The sequence below is a fragment of the Bos taurus genome, chromosome 1 (genome assembly GCF_002263795.3).
Source record: "Bos taurus isolate L1 Dominette 01449 registration number 42190680 breed Hereford chromosome 1, ARS-UCD2.0, whole genome shotgun sequence".
Lineage (NCBI taxonomy): Eukaryota > Metazoa > Chordata > Mammalia > Artiodactyla > Bovidae > Bos > Bos taurus.
The window spans coordinates 52,376,549-52,393,655 of record NC_037328.1 but is presented as its reverse complement, the minus strand read 5'-3'; the positions used below and the strand labels follow the sequence as shown (position 1 = coordinate 52,393,655).

Genomic DNA, 17,107 nt, shown 5'->3' with positions numbered 1-17,107 from the left:
TCCTCTGCAGCAGCTCTAGGTACTTTGAAACTGCAATCTGAAGCTATTTTCAAAAAAGGAAATTATAGTTCATTGTAAAATTCATCTTCAATACCTAGGTTTTCACTCAGAAACACTCCCTGTAAGGTGCCCAGGTGCCAGATCCACTAAAGGTATAAGGATCAGTAATGCCCATCCCACGCTGTCCTGATAGCCTCCACCCCAGCCCCCCAGCACCTCTGAGGAATTCATCACAGTGACAAGGCTGATGAGACCAATGGCAGCACAGGAATTCTTAGCCATTACTCATTTTATCTACTTTGCACTGACTGTCAATTTAGAGGAAAAAGACTATTAGGGCATGCTGAGCCCCCAACATTAAGTACATGAGTAGGAAACTGAACTGTTTTAAAAGAAAAATCACCATTTTATGGAATGGCAAGTTGCCAGAGATTGTTAACAGCTATAAAGATTTCATTTTTTAAAGTATCCATTTTAAAATGGATAATACATTGAATTAAACATCAGATACTATTTCACCTCATTATTTCCCTTAGTAATTTCAGGGCATCTCAAATCCTTCCATAAGAATTATAGTATGATTAATTAATCTGGGAAGAAACTGGTGAAAGGCTGGGGGAAGGCAGGCAGTGTGAGGTTTCTTTAAAGAAATGAAGGTGATGAGAGTACCCAGTCCTTTAGGATCATTCACAGCAAACATCTGAAATACTACAAATTTACAACAGAGCTGTCTTTCTCAGGAGATCAGTTAACTTTTAGGCCTCAGCAAACAGTTATGAAGACTGAGAAGTTCCCTTTATTAAACCCAACCAGAAAAAAAAAAAAAAATCAAAGCAAAATGTAATTCTGAAATACTGATACATTCATCTTCCCTGTGTGCTTTACTCTCAGGGGAGATCTGCTGTTTTTGTCTTAATTTTGAAATAATTTTTATTTTACTTTCTCAAATATACTAGTCCTTCATGAATCTAACTGTCCCAAATGGGGAGAGACACTATGCTAGTTCTGGCAAGAAGGCTAGAAAGGCATCATCAAGGTAAAATTTATAGTTTCCAAGCACTATCACTCTGGTGGCCTTTAATAAGTCATTTCAGGGACCTTTGCCACACAGGCCTTGATTTTCACAGTGGTGAACCAATGGTTTGCATTTGCACAGGTTCATCTTAGCAAACCCAATAACACTTTGCAAACTCTATTCTCAGCTTCAATATATTTCAGAATGATGCTCCTCATCACCCCTGATAGGATTCTATAGCTAGGAATGAAATGGAACAAATGCAGACATTCACTCTGGGGACATATTCCAGGAAATAGCATAATATTTCTTGGGAAGGTAATTACACTGAGCGTAGTCAAGCTTTCCTTCCTTGTTTCAGGCTCTTAAAAGTTCTTTCATAAATAGAGCATTCTAATTTTAAATTACAAGGAAAACAATTATATGGCTGGAAGTTAAATTATAACAATAAAACAAATAACTACAAATCACAAATCTCACTAACCAAAACCCAAAACACACAGAAATCAGACTCTCAGAGTTGAGTGTTGCTCTAGACTTATCTAATTATCTAATGTTATCTAATTTAACATTCTTCCTAGTATAGAAATTCATTTTAATAAAATACTAAAATACTTTGGCCACCTCATGCGAAGAGTTGACTCATTGGAAAAGACTCTGATGCTGGGAGGGATTGGGGGCAGGAGGAGAAGGGATGACAGAGGATGAGATGGCTGGATGGCATCACTGACTCGATGGACGTGAGTCTCAGTGAACTCCGGGAGTTGGTGATGGACAGGGAGGCCCAAAATCTAAGGTAACCCTATTAGTCCTGGTTGTTCCCTGAAGCCACTTAAATCAATTCACTCATTCTCTTATGTGACAGACTTCCAAATTCTAGAAGACAGACTTTATGCTCCCATGAGTCTCTCCCCCGGGCAAACTGCTCATAATATGTAAAGGCTTCCTGGCCTTTTAAAAGTTGGGTCCCTTTTATCTATATGCAGTATGGTCATCCTGAACTGAGAATGGACTTGATTGAAATAAAGTGGGTTCCTGTGCGAGCACTGTACTTGCCCAAGGCCACACAGTGAGCCTCGGAGCTTATACTTAAATCCATATGAGGATATAAAGGCTGAGAAATGGCAACAGTACATCCTCCAGTGAGTTGTTATGAGGCAAAAATAAATGAATGTGTGCAAATAAAACTCGCAAATGACGGTAAGTCTGGAAAACACTCATTTTTCTTAGATTAAGTTCCTAGCTGTCCTGTAATACTCCAGGTGAAAAGTGAAACTATTTGTCAGTTGATATCAACCTTAATCTTCTAATGGGGACCAAAGATGAACTTGCCCCACTGTTTTGTTTTGTTTTTTTTTTTTAAATTTTAAAAAACAGGTCAAATTTCTGGCTTGGATTAGGTTTGTAGTCAATTAAAATTCTGGACTACCCACATGCTATGCTGGGGAGCTTGGTCTCTGCCATTCAATATGTTTATATTTTTTGTACCTAGATGTAAGATTTTTCACTTTTCCTTACAAAGTACATCCTTTCAAAATCTGAATGAAATTACCTTCCAGTTTGGTCTTATACACATATTTGATAAAGTTGCTTTTTATGTTTTGGTCCAAATCTTTGGTAATAATGTTGAGTAGGACACAGCCAAAGACACAGCCTTCTGACAAACCTTTAGAGCCCTTCCAATCAGATTGATTTTGAACATTAGTAAACTTTAGCAACCTAAGAATGTTTAATAATCCACTCTAAATTCCTCCCATTCTGCTTACAAGAACATCGTTTAAGATGACCTGTCAGAAGTTTTGCTGAAATCTGGACTCAGTATGCCAACAGCATTCTCTCAGCCTATTTTTAAGCTTAGGAAATAGAAAATGAGGGTGGCTTGTGCAGTAGTCAGGGACTAAGTACACAAACAGAAACAACGGAAGGCATATCTAGCCAAGGGAATTTATGGCTTGGAATGAATTGATTACACAAGTTATGAAGAACTGGAAAACCCGAACAGGAGGTGGTGAGGTAACCCAGGGATCAGCCACAGCAGGGAGCCATGGCAGGACAAATGGGGGAAGGAGTGCTATGAAGCCCAGGAGCTAGGTCCTTGGTGGAAGATGGACCCATGGTGGGCCAAGCTCCTGGGCGCTGGATACATGAAAGAGATGTTGTCTTTGCTTACCCCTATCCCTTCTCACCCCTTCCTGCACAACCCCAGATTCTTTCTTCCTCCCATCCCGCAATTTTTCTGCCAGTCTCCCACTGGCTGAATCCAGGTGGAAATCAGGGGACACGGGTAACCAGGAAAGGGAGTCTGGGGCCACTTGAGATATAAGCCAGCATACAGGACACAGAGATCCTGGGGACACACATTAGACAGTAACTGTGGGGGTGGAGCGGGGAGACTTCCAATAATTCCCAGTTTTCATCTTCTTTTTTATGAGTTCAAATATGATTAGAAGTGATTTTCAAAAGTTTCTAGGAAATAGCAGTCTATATTTTCACATGACATCAACAGAACCCGGGAACAGCTATGGATTTAGTACCTCTTAGAAGATGTAAAAGAGTTGGACATGCCTTAGTGACTCAACAACAAACAAAAAACCAAAGAACATGCCATCACTCCTGCTGCTACTGCTGCTGAGTCACTTCAGTCATGTTCGACTCTGTGTGACCCCATAGACGACAGCCCACCAGGCTCCCCCGTCCCTGGGATTCTCCAGGCAAGAACACTGGAGTGGGTTGCCATTTCCTTCTCCAATGCATGCAAATGAAAAGTGAAAGTGAAGTCGCTCAGTCGTGTCCGACCCTCAGTGACCCCATGGACTGCAGCCTTCCAGGCTCCTCCATCCATGGGATTTTCCAGGCAAGAGTACTGGAGTGGGGTGCCATTGCCTTCTCCGGCCATCACTCCTAGATGTGAGCAAATTCTGTTACTGAGAGGCAGTTTCAAAAGGCAGGGATTCTAGAGCCAGACTGTCCATGACCAAGGATTGGCTCTGCCACCAATTAGTTCCTTTTTTCTAAACCTTTTTGTGCCTCAATTTCCCAATCTCTAGAATGTGGATATTAATACAGTGCTTGCCTTAGGAATATTGAGGGGTTCAGCAAATTGCACATGTATAGCACTTAAGTTGGTATCCAGCACTGAGCAAGAATAATGCACTGTGACAACCACCCCTTTGGGGGCTAATGCCATGTAGGATAAATGCTGGCTATTATTTAGTAGTAATATTCGTACTGGTATCATTAATAGAACATCATGGCCCTCGCAGATCAACTGCTCCAATTTTTCATTCTAGGGCTGAACGACTCTATACCATGGGGAAAACCATATCCAACAACATTAGATTCAGGAAGATCTTAAATCAATTATCTTTCAAGAAGCATCTCTTACTAAAGATACAATCAAGCTCAGTTCCCCTTTTGGGTACAAGCATCGTTTAGTGACATCTACTTTTGGGTGTATATGTAACACTTCAGTGGGACTCAGGAAAGTGCAAACCAACGACATTATATACACGTATGCAAGGATGCACACATAGTGGACACAGAAGAACATAAATCAATGTGAACTCAAGTGAATAAAACTGCACAGGATTAATGTCTGTTATTAATTAGCTCATCTGCCCTTAGTAGAGGGTTGGTTGTTAATCAGGACTTGAAACAGAACATGCCTTAGTAAATGACGATTTATTCTTCTATTATTATTTTAAATAGAACAATAACCTTCTTTAAAAGTGAGAATGGAAAATCATCTGTAGGACACCTGCTGGATGGCACTCCCACAGCTGTACTCAAAGAAGTTAAAATGTTAATGTTTTAAATCAAATGCTGGGCATAAATATTTGATATCTACTGTCTATTCCCTCAGGTATTATTCTATTTTTAATAACTGTAACTCGGAGTGGGGGGCACAAAATATATCCTGTTCACCTTTGTATTCTCCTCCAAGAATATCATAGTAGCTTTCAAAATGAAGGCATTCAAAAGATAATTGTGTTGGATTGAATGGTTCATTAGTTCCGAGGTAAATGATGAATCTAAAATGTATTCTGATTAATACCAGGAAAGAGTTACGAGTCTATAAAAAACAATGCTAATTATGACCATGCTGTGGCTTGGCCCAGACCACAATCATACTGTCCTTAGTTATGGTTCCCAGGAGCACCCGTGAAAATCACTCACCAATATTTTAATTTTACCTCTGACAACTGGAAACACACTGAGATTTATTACTATTTCATGTAGTCAGAGTGGCCTGATAGTGATGTGCTAGAAGAAATGGAACTCACTCCCCCCAACAAACAAAAATCATCATGCTGAAACCTAGATCCTTTGAATGTACATGCTGGACAGACACATAAAAAACTATCCTTTTCAAAAATGATTGCAGAGAAAAAAATAAAGATATTGAAATCTTTATAAAGATAAAATGGAGGGTTTTTTTTTTTTTTGTATTCCTGAGTTCAGAGAGGCTGTCATTTTCAATTCACGTAAGACCACACCTTAGGCTCGGGGTTTGTTATTGGGGAGTTGCTTTAAAGGCATAACAAATCTGTGCTACAACAAACGTTTATCTCCTCAAATCAAAGACGTTTCAAAATGCATTCCTTTCAACAAATGTTAAGATAGATTCATTTATTAAAGTGTCCTGCTTTAAAAGACTGAGTGAAATAACCAGTGAAAAATAATTAATCATGTGCACTAGATAAGAAGTAATACCATAGAAGAAGATGCCCTGAACTAGTACAAAGAAATGGGTATGTAGTTCCAAAATATACCATATTATTTCAGTCTTAATTATATTTTGTCTTTCATTGTCTGTTATCAAGGAGCCAGCTCAATTAAAAACAAGGCAGTGTGAAAACAGACCCACTGACACTAATCAAGAAGTTTCAATTTCAAAATTTCCGCTTTTTAGTACAAAACAAATGTTTTGCAGCCAAGGTATGTTTACAGTGATTTTGTACTGGCTTATTATTTGCCAAAACAGTGTAGACATAACCCCAGGATGACGTTCAGCAGTGTTCTTCCAAGATGTGCATCTCTCCCATAATTACATAGAATCAGGATGTTTTTGCCATAAAAATATACTGGCTGATGGTTTCACAGAATAAAGAATAGCATCACTGCTAAGAAAATTCAATTTTCTTTATTATAAAAGATAACTGGTCACACAACAGTGGTCTAAGTGTCTCTCAACACTAAAATCTGTGCATCTTAAATAGCTTACTATTTGCTTTGCTGTAACAACTGGGCCAGGTGGAATGGTGGTTTAAATGTTTATATGCTATTTCTTCAGGAACTATACCATTTTTAAAGACATTAGATGGGGTTGGGATGGCCTTTGTTTCAAGAGGCCGTCTACTGAAGTCTCCTTCAATGGTATTAAAGGAAGTCATTAGGTGTGTTGCTATATTTCAGTCCCTACAAAAGTAAATTGGTGTAATTAGAAATACAATGAAAAGTTTTAGCATAAGGGTTTTCTAAAAATGACTTGTAACTGCACAAAAAGGAAAGAAATGCACCACTTCAAATAAAAGGCCCCTTCAAATACATAGTAATTATATATAGACTTCTGTTTTGTGATAAGGGTGTAGGTGAAGCCGGGAACGACATGTTGAGGTTCTGGGCTTCAGGGGGCTGCGGCAGGATGAAGGGAGAACAAGGACACAGCAGAACACAGAAACAGAGTCACATCTAAATACCACTGATGACTGCCGGTGGTGGGGCCGGAATGCTAACATGAGGGATGAGACTTCCTACTTTTATCAATATATTATATAATTTCTGTAATTTTAACATAATTCAGCTTTTCTTAAAGTGAGCCATAATTTTCCATAAGATTTAATTTTTATAGTTACTGTAGTAAATTCATTGTTACCCATCCATTTGATTTTCATCATATGTGGTTTTTGCAAGTTAGAATGTAAGAAAAACTAGGGTGTTGAGGCCTCTGAAAACATCTCCTTTTTTTCAATAAGTAGGGTTAATGAAAACTTTTGCAATTCTCTGGGACCCACCATACCCCAAATCTTGCTTATTACATCTATGAAGAGTGTATCTGGAGAGGTCCAGCATTCTCTTTCTTCAGCTGCACCATAGCAGGTGATTTGCTTCACGAATTGTGATAGAGAAGAAAAGTACAACACAGATGAAGCCAGCAATCCTATGGTGACTGATTTTCACCTTTCCTCCTATGCTCAGAGGAACATGGGTTTCTGCTTTCCAAACTCAACCATTTACCTAGCTAGCCATCTCCTCATATAGACTCTGAGTACTGGATGTCCTCAGTTATCTCTTCTCCCTCAGCATGCTTTTCTACTTTGGGGCTCCCCACCAGGTTTACAAACATCCAGCTTTCTTGAAGTCAGGCTCCAAGATCAATCAGGGCAAACTTCTGGAAGCCCTTCTCCTACACACTCAAGTTCAGGGCTGGAGTGGTTGCTGACTCCCTTCCTTTCCCTCTGATACAGACTCAGTTATCACAACCAACTGGATCCCTTGCAGTCTGCCACCCCCACAGCCAGCAAGCGAATCTCTTCAAAGGCTGCTCTCACCACTGCACTCCCCTGCTCCAAATCTTCGATCACCCTTCATTATTTTCAAGTACAAGTATCTCTGCTTCACACTAAACACCCTCCCAATTCTGACTTGCAGCGACACTCTACCTTCAACTTGCATAAATCTCCCAGCACAGCCCTGCACTCACGCTCGGCTGATTTACTTGTTGTCATCTACCTATTTCATGTCTGCCTGCCTTTATCTCTTCGCTGTATCTCCCCCATCTCTCCGTTTAATTATGCATAAATCACCATCTCCAGTGTGTATGGCTGGTTAGGTAGAAAAGGCAGGGGGCGGGGAGGGGAGGAATGCAAATGCAAACAAGTGCAAATGGATACTGGCAATGACTGCTGGACTCAGAGTCTGGACTCAGTAGGGAAAGGAGAGGACAGTGACATTTGTACCACAAACACCTCTCCAAGGGGGCAGCCACTTATCAGCTCTGACCACCCTGTTCTCATGCAGAGGCTGGTCCAGTGTCTCCAGGCCCTCTATGCTTTCAAGAGAAGTCAAAAGTATGCATTTACTTGAAATCTATAATTTGAAAGTATTAGCCACTAATTCAAATATAAGATATAACACAGGTCAACAAATTGTGGGCCAAACAGAGCATCTCTTAAAGGTGGGTGTGGCCCAAAGGCTGCTAGTTTCAACCTCTGTTCCCCAAGAACTTCTTCAAAGAACCATCTATCTTCATGCTTCCTCCTCGGTGCTGAGTCCCCAGAGCACTCCAGCTGAATCCACTGCTCCGTTTACTGATTTTACACATTCACTTTGGGTATCACTCAAATTGAGCTTCCTCATCTCATTGCATGATTTCCTATGAAACCACTTGCACCATTAATTTATTTCTTATCCCTTAACTTTTTACATTTTATCTCCTTACAACCGGAGAACAGGTTCCTAGAGGACAGGAGGTGTACACTATAATTTCCTAAAGTCCTCACAGTATCTCCCAAAGTATTTTAGCAAACAGGCACTTATTTAAGGGTGTAAGATGTATCTCGGCAGTTGCAAAAGTAGAATCACTTTTTAAAAAGGAAATATCAGCTCCATTTCTTTGACAGCAGTCTTGAACAATCTGTCATCCTATTCAGCCATACACATATGTGTAGGAGTAAGCTGTCTTCCATAGAGCCTTCAATAACGTGCAAACTCCTATAACAACTAACTTGCACAGTCTTTTATATTTATCTAAAACAAGTGACAGAATAGCACAGTGTTGAAGATCCCAGGCTGTGGAGAGACTGCCTAGATTTCTAGCAATGCTCTAACACTTCCTGTCCATGTGACCTTAGGTGAATCACGAAACTTCTCTGTCCTTTTTTTACTGTGTAAAAGAGGAATGATGATAATACTGGCCTCAAAGGACAGGTGTAAGAATTCAATGACTACATTATAAAGTACATGAAAGAGTACCTAACACACTGTAGATAACAGATATTGGTCATTTTTATCTTATGATAGATAATAAAAATTACTTGCAGATAAAAAAATTAGAAGTAAAATAGTAATACTTTTAGGCTTATGCTCCAGCCCCTTAATGCATTCCAAACACCAAACCTGGATCTGGAGTTAAGGTCTTCCAATACCACTGACATCAAAAGAAAGCTCACAGGTTATCTCACTGTACATCCCTATGCAGGTGGCGTCAGCTGCCTCACTGTTAACAGCATGGAATAGGCTCTCAGAAACAACTGTTTTCCAGAATAAATGAATAAACTGCTCCACTTGCTGTACTGAGCAATTTTAGTAACAGATATCTTTAAGTGTAGCATTTTCTTTGCGAAAATGCACAGATAAAGACGTCTCTGTGAGTCTCCTCTGCTGTTCTTTATGTGACCTGACCTAATTAATTGCAAAAGGAAAGGAAACACAATACATTATAGTACCTGCACCAATTAACTGATTAACTGAACAGTATGAACCTCCTGGAGGTTCAAATATAAAAGACTGTATTTTTCACAATTCCCTGACCTTAGCAGCACAGTGCCAAATCTCCCTTCCTAGCTGGAGTAGATTCCTGAAAAATAACTGGAATAGATCCCAGAATTTTCAGGTCTCTTTCAGCTATTAAAAATCCACCCAATTTAAAATGCCAATCAAATGCCTAAAGAGCCTTCTGCTGGAGGATCTCCCAGCTTGGGTGCTGGGAAAGGGGAGGGGTCCTCACAATGAGAGTGCAGGCCAATCTAAGACCCTCTCTATCTGCTGCCAGCCTCTTCCAATTTTCTTTTTGCCTGTTAAAGTGGGTGTAAGCACAGCAACAAATATGTGCCTACCATATTTCTTGCTTTTCTCCAAGAGAAGAGTTTTCTTGTAAGAAACAGCCTGTCTTTGGGAGGGCTGCTCAACCACTCCCCCCGTGCCCAGCTGCAGGAATGAAGCTGGGAAGGGTGAGTGGTTACATCTTCGGTTGGTTCCTGGCCCTTCCTTCACAAGACATAAAGCCACTGGTTGAAAGGACAGAAGAAGGGATGGTGGAGGTAAAAACAACTAGCCCTGGTTATGTTTTTGTTCCTACTAACTCCATGTAAGACTGAACGACCTTGGTAGGGATGTCAAGGACAAAGATGATATACAAAATATTGAACAGGCAGAGTGCTAAGCAACCAGAAGGGATGTGGTGTCAGGGCTGGAACAGGGTGTTGCAGGCCCCCTGCTGCGCCCTCTAGTTGCTAGGAGAGTCGCTGCAAAGGTCCTCAGGGGGCAGGGTCCCAGTCTTTTAACCAACAATAAGAGGTGTTTTGGTATTTTAGTACTGGGACAGCTGTTCTGGTGCAAACCAGCTGAACAACACTCCTGCAGTGGGAGTTCCTCAGACTGTCAAATGAGAGATCAGACAGTCCCAGGCCAGCCCTCTCCCCATGACTGGCCCACAGCCTCTTGCCTGATTAAGTCGAACTACCTTCTACTTGTTCATTTGCCCCTGGAAAACAAATGCGTTTTTGCAACAAATGCCAGGAGAGAGAGCGCAGCAAGCTGTTCTAAGTCTCTGCCTGCTGTTGATTTCCTCTGGTTCTCTTTTTGCTTGGTCAGAGAGGAGAAGGCAGCAGCAATATATCAATATCTAAAACGCTGCTTGCTTCTTGCCAAACCATGAGAAGACACTTCTTCACTCAGTCCTTAACAGGGCTTCTCTCAAAGCTGTCTTCACTGTGTTTGACAGAGGCCAGAGGTGAAGAAGAGGAAGTACTTCTCTGCTTTCCTCCACATGACAAGGAGAAAAGCCATGATACTCCAGGTGACTGCCCAGCCTGTGACACCCCACCCCTGGGGTTAGGGTGGGGACAAGAAGGGAAACCCTTAGTGGTCGATCGGATGGCAGCTCGGTTAGGCTGTCTCTTTATAAATCCTGAGAGAAGATCTGGCCCAAACTGAAGGTGGCTTGTTGGGGGCTTTCCCTTTGGAATGTGTGAATTTAAAGCTATTCTTTAGGATTTCTGACAACAGCAACAATTTGGGCCACAGGAAAAATTCTCTTCAATACCCTGTCATGCTTATCTAAAGAGGTACCTGAAATAATTAAATATTATATTCTGTTCAAGAAAAGATGAACATCAACTACACAAGGAAGAAAAAATAACTGAGGAAGCATATTTCCACTGGTGATTATTTGGAGATGCTGATTAATCCATTGTGCATATATTTATGTTTAATTACAAACTGGGAAGGCTTTAGGATATTACTCTAAAACACACTCTATTAGCATTATGGCATCATATTCATGTGGTGCAAATAATAATGTGAGATTTTCTCAGTAAATAATTTTTCACCGACCCTGTTTTATCAAAAGCATATATTTTTACTCAGATGTTATATGAAGCTAAGTCTGAGTATAAGCTGATTTGCTATATAATTGGAATAGGCTTATTGCAGTCATTTTACCCCTTTAAATTACGACACCAGCACTGAAACATCTGTTAGACCATAGCATCTGTTTCATATTTGGGATGCATCCCTACAAATTAGAAGAGTGTTCTTTTTAATGAGCTCTGATTTAATGGGGAATCCTTTTTTTTTTTTAATGACTGTTGTGCCAAAGAAAGAAAATGAAAAGACGAATTTTCATTGCTCTAGCACCCCCCACAGCAAAGCACCTCTAAGGCCCATACATTTCCAATACAAAACTATCTAATAAATATATATTTACGTTGAAAGTTAGTTTGTTTTATAGATTGAAAGTTGAAAGTGTTAGTCGTTCAGTTGTGTCCGACTCTTTGACCCCAGGGACTGTAGCCCACCAGGCCCCTCTGTCCATGGAATTCTCTAGGGAATGGGAAATCATTCTTTCTCCACGGGATCTTCCCAACCCAGGGATGGAACCCAAGTCTCCGGCATTGCAGACAGATTCTTTACTATCTGAGCCACCAAGGACAGATTAGTGTTGTTTAATATTTAAAAGATCATATGTATAAGTTTGTGCGTATATATATATATATATATATATATATATAAACACAATCCTCCCCTCCAGGAAGAGCCAAAATGGCTATACATTCATATAATTTAAGAAAAATAGTTATTTCTTTCAAATAAATTATTTTGACCAACTATATAGTCTTAGATACTTGACAAATGTATGACCTATAGTTTCCCTGCTTACGAAGACATGGTTACAACTCTAAAGGCACACTCATTGCCAGATCTTTACCACTTTAGTTCTACCAGAAATAGTACCTTGCTACTGACTTACCCAGTTCTTTCAAAAACTACTCCCTGTGGTCTCCCTAAGTTTTCTAGTTATTCCCAGCCCTCTATTTTGAGTCTGAGTTTGTCTTATACAAGAAGCATGTATAAGCATGTCAGCTTCATGTCAGATACAACTGGGTTAGTTTGTCCCACTGTTTACATACTTTACTGTTTATGCTTCTAATTTGGATCTGGCTGGACTTAGATAGTTAAAATTCCTAAATTTTAATGACACAAGCTACCATAAAATTTAGAAAATGACTGGCTGTCCCATTAAGTTCAGTAAACTCAAAATAATTTATCACACACACACACACACTCAGAAGAAACTGAAACTGACTGGAAGGAAGACAGAAAACAAGAGAGAAAGTTTAACGGAGATATTTGGTTACCCATTTTGTACCTCCTAATTTGTTTCACTGAAAGAGAAAACCGCTACAACAGTGTCTGGTGCTAAAGACATTTGTCCTACACGTTCCCTTTAAGGCAGAGTGGTCACAATTTGGCAAAGGAAGTCCCCCTCCTGCCCGCCCCAGTAACAATCACTTCCGGCATCTTCCTCCCTGCCTGTTCCCATCAAGTGAGAGTTCTGTCCTTCACAGGCTTTACAAAAACATCTTTTTTACTCAACCAAAGGAATAGTAGCATTTTATATCCATGTCACATCAAATGCACAGCTGAGAGATGCTATAAAACCAGACTTCAGAACATGTCATTTGAGTTCTTCACTAAAAAAGCCCCCCAAATTAAAACATCAACTACCTGATTTAAAAGTAGTGCTTTCCAGAGATTTATAGATGTTATTAATATAAGAGAATCAGAGAAGGAGAAAATTACCTAGACCATTTTTCTGGGTTTAGGATGGACTTACTTTATCAATTCAAGAGAGACAAAAACTGACCTTATTTTAAAATACTATCTGTGAAAGGATTTTGCTATTTCCCTGGATAACCTTTTTCAATGCTTGATGACTTTTAGTAGCAAAAGTCCACTTTCCTTAAATTAAAGATGAACCCCCCTCATTGTTGAAAATTATATACAACACACATTATGGTCACAGGTGAGATAGCTCAGTTTAGGCAACACTGTTATGATTAACTTTTTTCTGACTTCAACCACTGCAGATCTATCATAATGTATTCTTAGAAACTTGCCTCAGCCAGTTGAAAGAGTGCAGACTTTCCACAGCGTTTTACAGGTTCAGCACCACCCAAGTGTGAAGTGTTTGAAGAAATCTATATGGAAAACAATTCATATAAAGAATATTAATTGTGATATCAGAATTTTTGCTCTCCATTCACACCCATTCAGGAACTTTCCTTAGTTTATAAGAATATCATTGCTTTCAAGTGTCAAATAACTTAAATGCGTTAGGTTTGGGATTATAATTTCGAAATCAGTATCAGTAAATAACCTCAAAAATAGCAACAAAAAAACCAGTGTGACTTGGGTGGCTGTTGAACTATACCAAGTATGAGTATTCCAGGCTTTAAATTTAACTCTATAACCTTAAAACAAGTTATACATTTCCACTTCCATATAAACACCAACTCAGCAACTGGTCATATAGAAAAGAGATTTAGTATCATTTAACAAAAAGCAATTAGCTAATTTTTTGTTGAAATATTATTTGGGATCCCTGTGAAAAGATAGCAACAAGGCAGTCAACAAATATTTTTTTGAGAATTGAACAGAAATGTGTTTGGCAATATGACAAGTGTTAGCCAATATTACAAATAGCTGTGAAAAGAAGAGGTGAAAAGCAAAGGAGAAAAGGAAAGATATAAGCATCTGAATGCAGAGTTCCAAAGAATAGCAAGAAGAGATAAGAAAGCCTTCCTCAGTGATCAATGCAAAGAAGTAGAGGAAAACAACAGAATGGGAGAGACTAGAGATCTCTTCAAGAAAATCAGAGATACCAGGGGAACATTTCATCCAAAGATGGGCTCGATAAAGGACAGAAATGGTATGGACCTAACAGAAGCAGAAGATATTAAGAAGAGGTGGCAAGAATACACAGAAGAACTGTACAAAAAAGATCTTCACGACCCAGATAATCACGATGGTATGATCACTCACCTAGAGCCAGACATCCTGGAATGTGAAGTCAAGTGGGCCTTAGAAAGCATCACTACGAACAAAGCTAGTGGAGGTGATGGAATTCCAGTTGAGCTCTTTCAAATCCTGAAAGATGATGCTGTGAAAGTGCTACACTCAATATGCCAGCAAATTTGGAAAACTCAGCAATGGCCACAGGACTGGAAAAGGTCAGTTTTCATTCCAATCCCAAAGAAAGGCAATGCCAAAGAATGCTCAAACTACCGCACAATTGCACTCATCTCCCACGCTAGTAAAGTAATGCTCAAAATTCTCCAGGCCAGGCTTCAGCAATATGTAAACTGTGAACTTCCAGACGTTCAAGCTGGTTTTAGAAAAGGCAGAGGAACCAGAGATCAAATTGCCGACATCCATTGGATCATGGAAAAAGCAAGAGAGTTCCAGAAAAACATCTATTTCTGCTTTACTGACTATGCCAAAGCCTTTGACTGTGTGGACCACAATAAACTGTGGAAAATTCTTCAAGAGATGGGAATACCAGACCGTCTGACCTGCCTCTTGAGAAACCTATATGCAGGTGAGGAAGCAACAGTTAGGACTGGACATGGAACAACAGACTGGTTCCAAATAGGAAAAGGAGTATGTCAAGGCTGTATATTGTCACCCTGCTTATTTAACTTCTATGCAGAGTACATCATGAGAAATGCTGGGCTGGAAGAAGCACAAGCTGGAATCAAGATTGCCAGGAGAAATATCAATAACTTCAGATATGCAGATGACACCACCCTTATGGCAGAAAGTGAAGAGGAACTAAAAAGCCTCTTGATGAAAGTGAAAGGAGAGTGAAAAAGTTGGCTTAAAGCTCAACACTCAGAAAACGAAGATCATGGCATCTGGTCCCATCACTTCATGGGAAATAGATGGGGAAACAGTGGAAACAGTGTCAGACTTTCTTTTTGGGGGCTCCAAAATCACTGCAGATGGTGACTGCAGCTATGAAATTAAAAGACGCTTACTCCTTGGAAGGAAAGTTATGACCAACCTAGATAGCATATTCAAAAGCAGAGACATTACTTTGCCAACAAAGGTCTGTCTAGTCGAGGCTATGGTTCTTCCAGTGGTCATGTATGGATGTGAGAGTTGGACTGTGAAGAAGGCTAAGCACCTAAGAACTGATGTTTTTGAAGTGTGGTGTTGGAGAAGACTCTTGAGAGTCCCTTGGACTACAAGGAGATCCAACCAGTCCATTCTGAAGGAGATCAGCCCTGGGATTTCTTTGGAAGGAATGATGCTAAAGCTGAAACTCCAGTACTTTGGCCACCTCATGTGAAGAGTTGACTCTTTGGAAAAGACTCTGACGCTGGGAGGGATTGGGGGCAGGAGGAAAAGGGGACAACAGAGGATGAGATGATGGATGGCATCACCGACTCGATGGACCTGAGTTTGAGTGAACTCCAGGAGATGGTGATGGACAGGGAGGCCCGGCGTGCTACGATTCATGGGGTTGCAAAGAGTCGGACACGACTGAGTGACTGAACTGAACTGAACCGAATATAACAAGAGCTGGTGAAGCTAAGTCTTATATAAAACACTGGCAGTGGCACTTAAGAGTGTGTACAAAGATTAACTGTGAAGACCACAAATCTCAGTAAGCACATCAATATACACACACCATTACATGGTGACTGCATGCTCTTCTTCAAATTTTGTAAAGCTGCAACTGGGCACAGTTGCAACAGTGAACAGCACTGTCCTATCTCATTTTTATAGGAAGACTTAATTTCCAATTTTGAGCTTAACTCAGTAAAGAGTTGAGGACATATATTTTTAAGGATCTTTACAAAGAAGTCTTCTCCTAGAGAAGTTCTGTCATCTGATTAGAGCAGCTAGCAATAGTTTATGCTGTTAATATTCCTCCTGATTAGGAATTCTTTCTCAGTTTAAGACAGGTATTTCTCAGTTCAGTTTAGGAGGCAAACCTGCCTTGTGATGATATCCTTACAGGTGACCCCAGGCCCAACAGAGAATATCATGGAGCTGTCCCTCCAGGAGAGACTGGGGGCTTCATTACTGCTAGAGAAAATTCTCCCTAGAACACCTGCTGAATAAGAGGCTTTTGTTGAGGCAATATCTAATAAGCCACCCGGATCATTTAGAAAGGGCTATTAATTTAAGTTTTAGGGGAGATTTCTCCTCCTGGTGCCATCATTTTTGACAGTCCTTCCCTATTCATCCCAATCACTTCCTTTTTCTTTAGAAGACCAATTTAGGGGCTGAAGCTTTCTAAAGATTTTCCTCTGGCTGAATTTTCTCTGATATATGTCACTTCTACTTTTTCTAGACAAGGTGAATTCAATTACTAACCTTATCATTAGACTAAGAAAACAAACACATTTAATACACTTACTAACTTGGAGTAACTTGACCAGTCACGTGAACCCACACTGTATTAATAGAAAGGACATGGCTTTTGTGTCAGACAAACATGCCTTCATTACTTTTTGTGGTGTGGACTGAAGGAAATAATTAAGACCACATCTTCACCTTCAAAACAGAAACACTATCTGCCCCGTATTCCTTTTGTGAAGATGACATGTTATGTTAGTAAAGAGTCTGGCCTGGTGCTCAGCCCATATTATGCCCTCAATCAACGGTACAATTATTAGTTATAAGGATTTATCATTATTAACACTAATAAACTCTGTTAATACAATCCCCCCAAATTAGCTACAGATTGAAACTAGAGTAAAGTGAAAAATTGCAACCTCAGAGGTTAATTATTAAATT

The 17,107-nt window shown here is 39.9% G+C and overlaps 1 protein-coding gene across 18 annotated transcripts in view; it reads right to left on the bottom strand.

The window, feature by feature from the left end:
• BBX (BBX high mobility group box domain containing) overlaps positions 1 to 17,107 on the bottom strand; it is a 298,089-nt gene that overhangs the window by 37,556 nt on the left and 243,426 nt on the right. For 17 of the 18 annotated variants that reach the window (XM_005201322.5, XM_024990118.2, XM_005201330.5 and 14 more), the window contains one exon: positions 13,417 to 13,497. The exons of the other annotated variant lie outside the window; for it this stretch is intronic. In XM_005201322.5, coding sequence (XP_005201379.1) covers positions 13,417 to 13,497 — 81 coding nt within the window. The remainder of the gene's footprint in view (positions 1 to 13,416; positions 13,498 to 17,107) is intronic. 18 annotated transcript variants of the gene reach the window in all.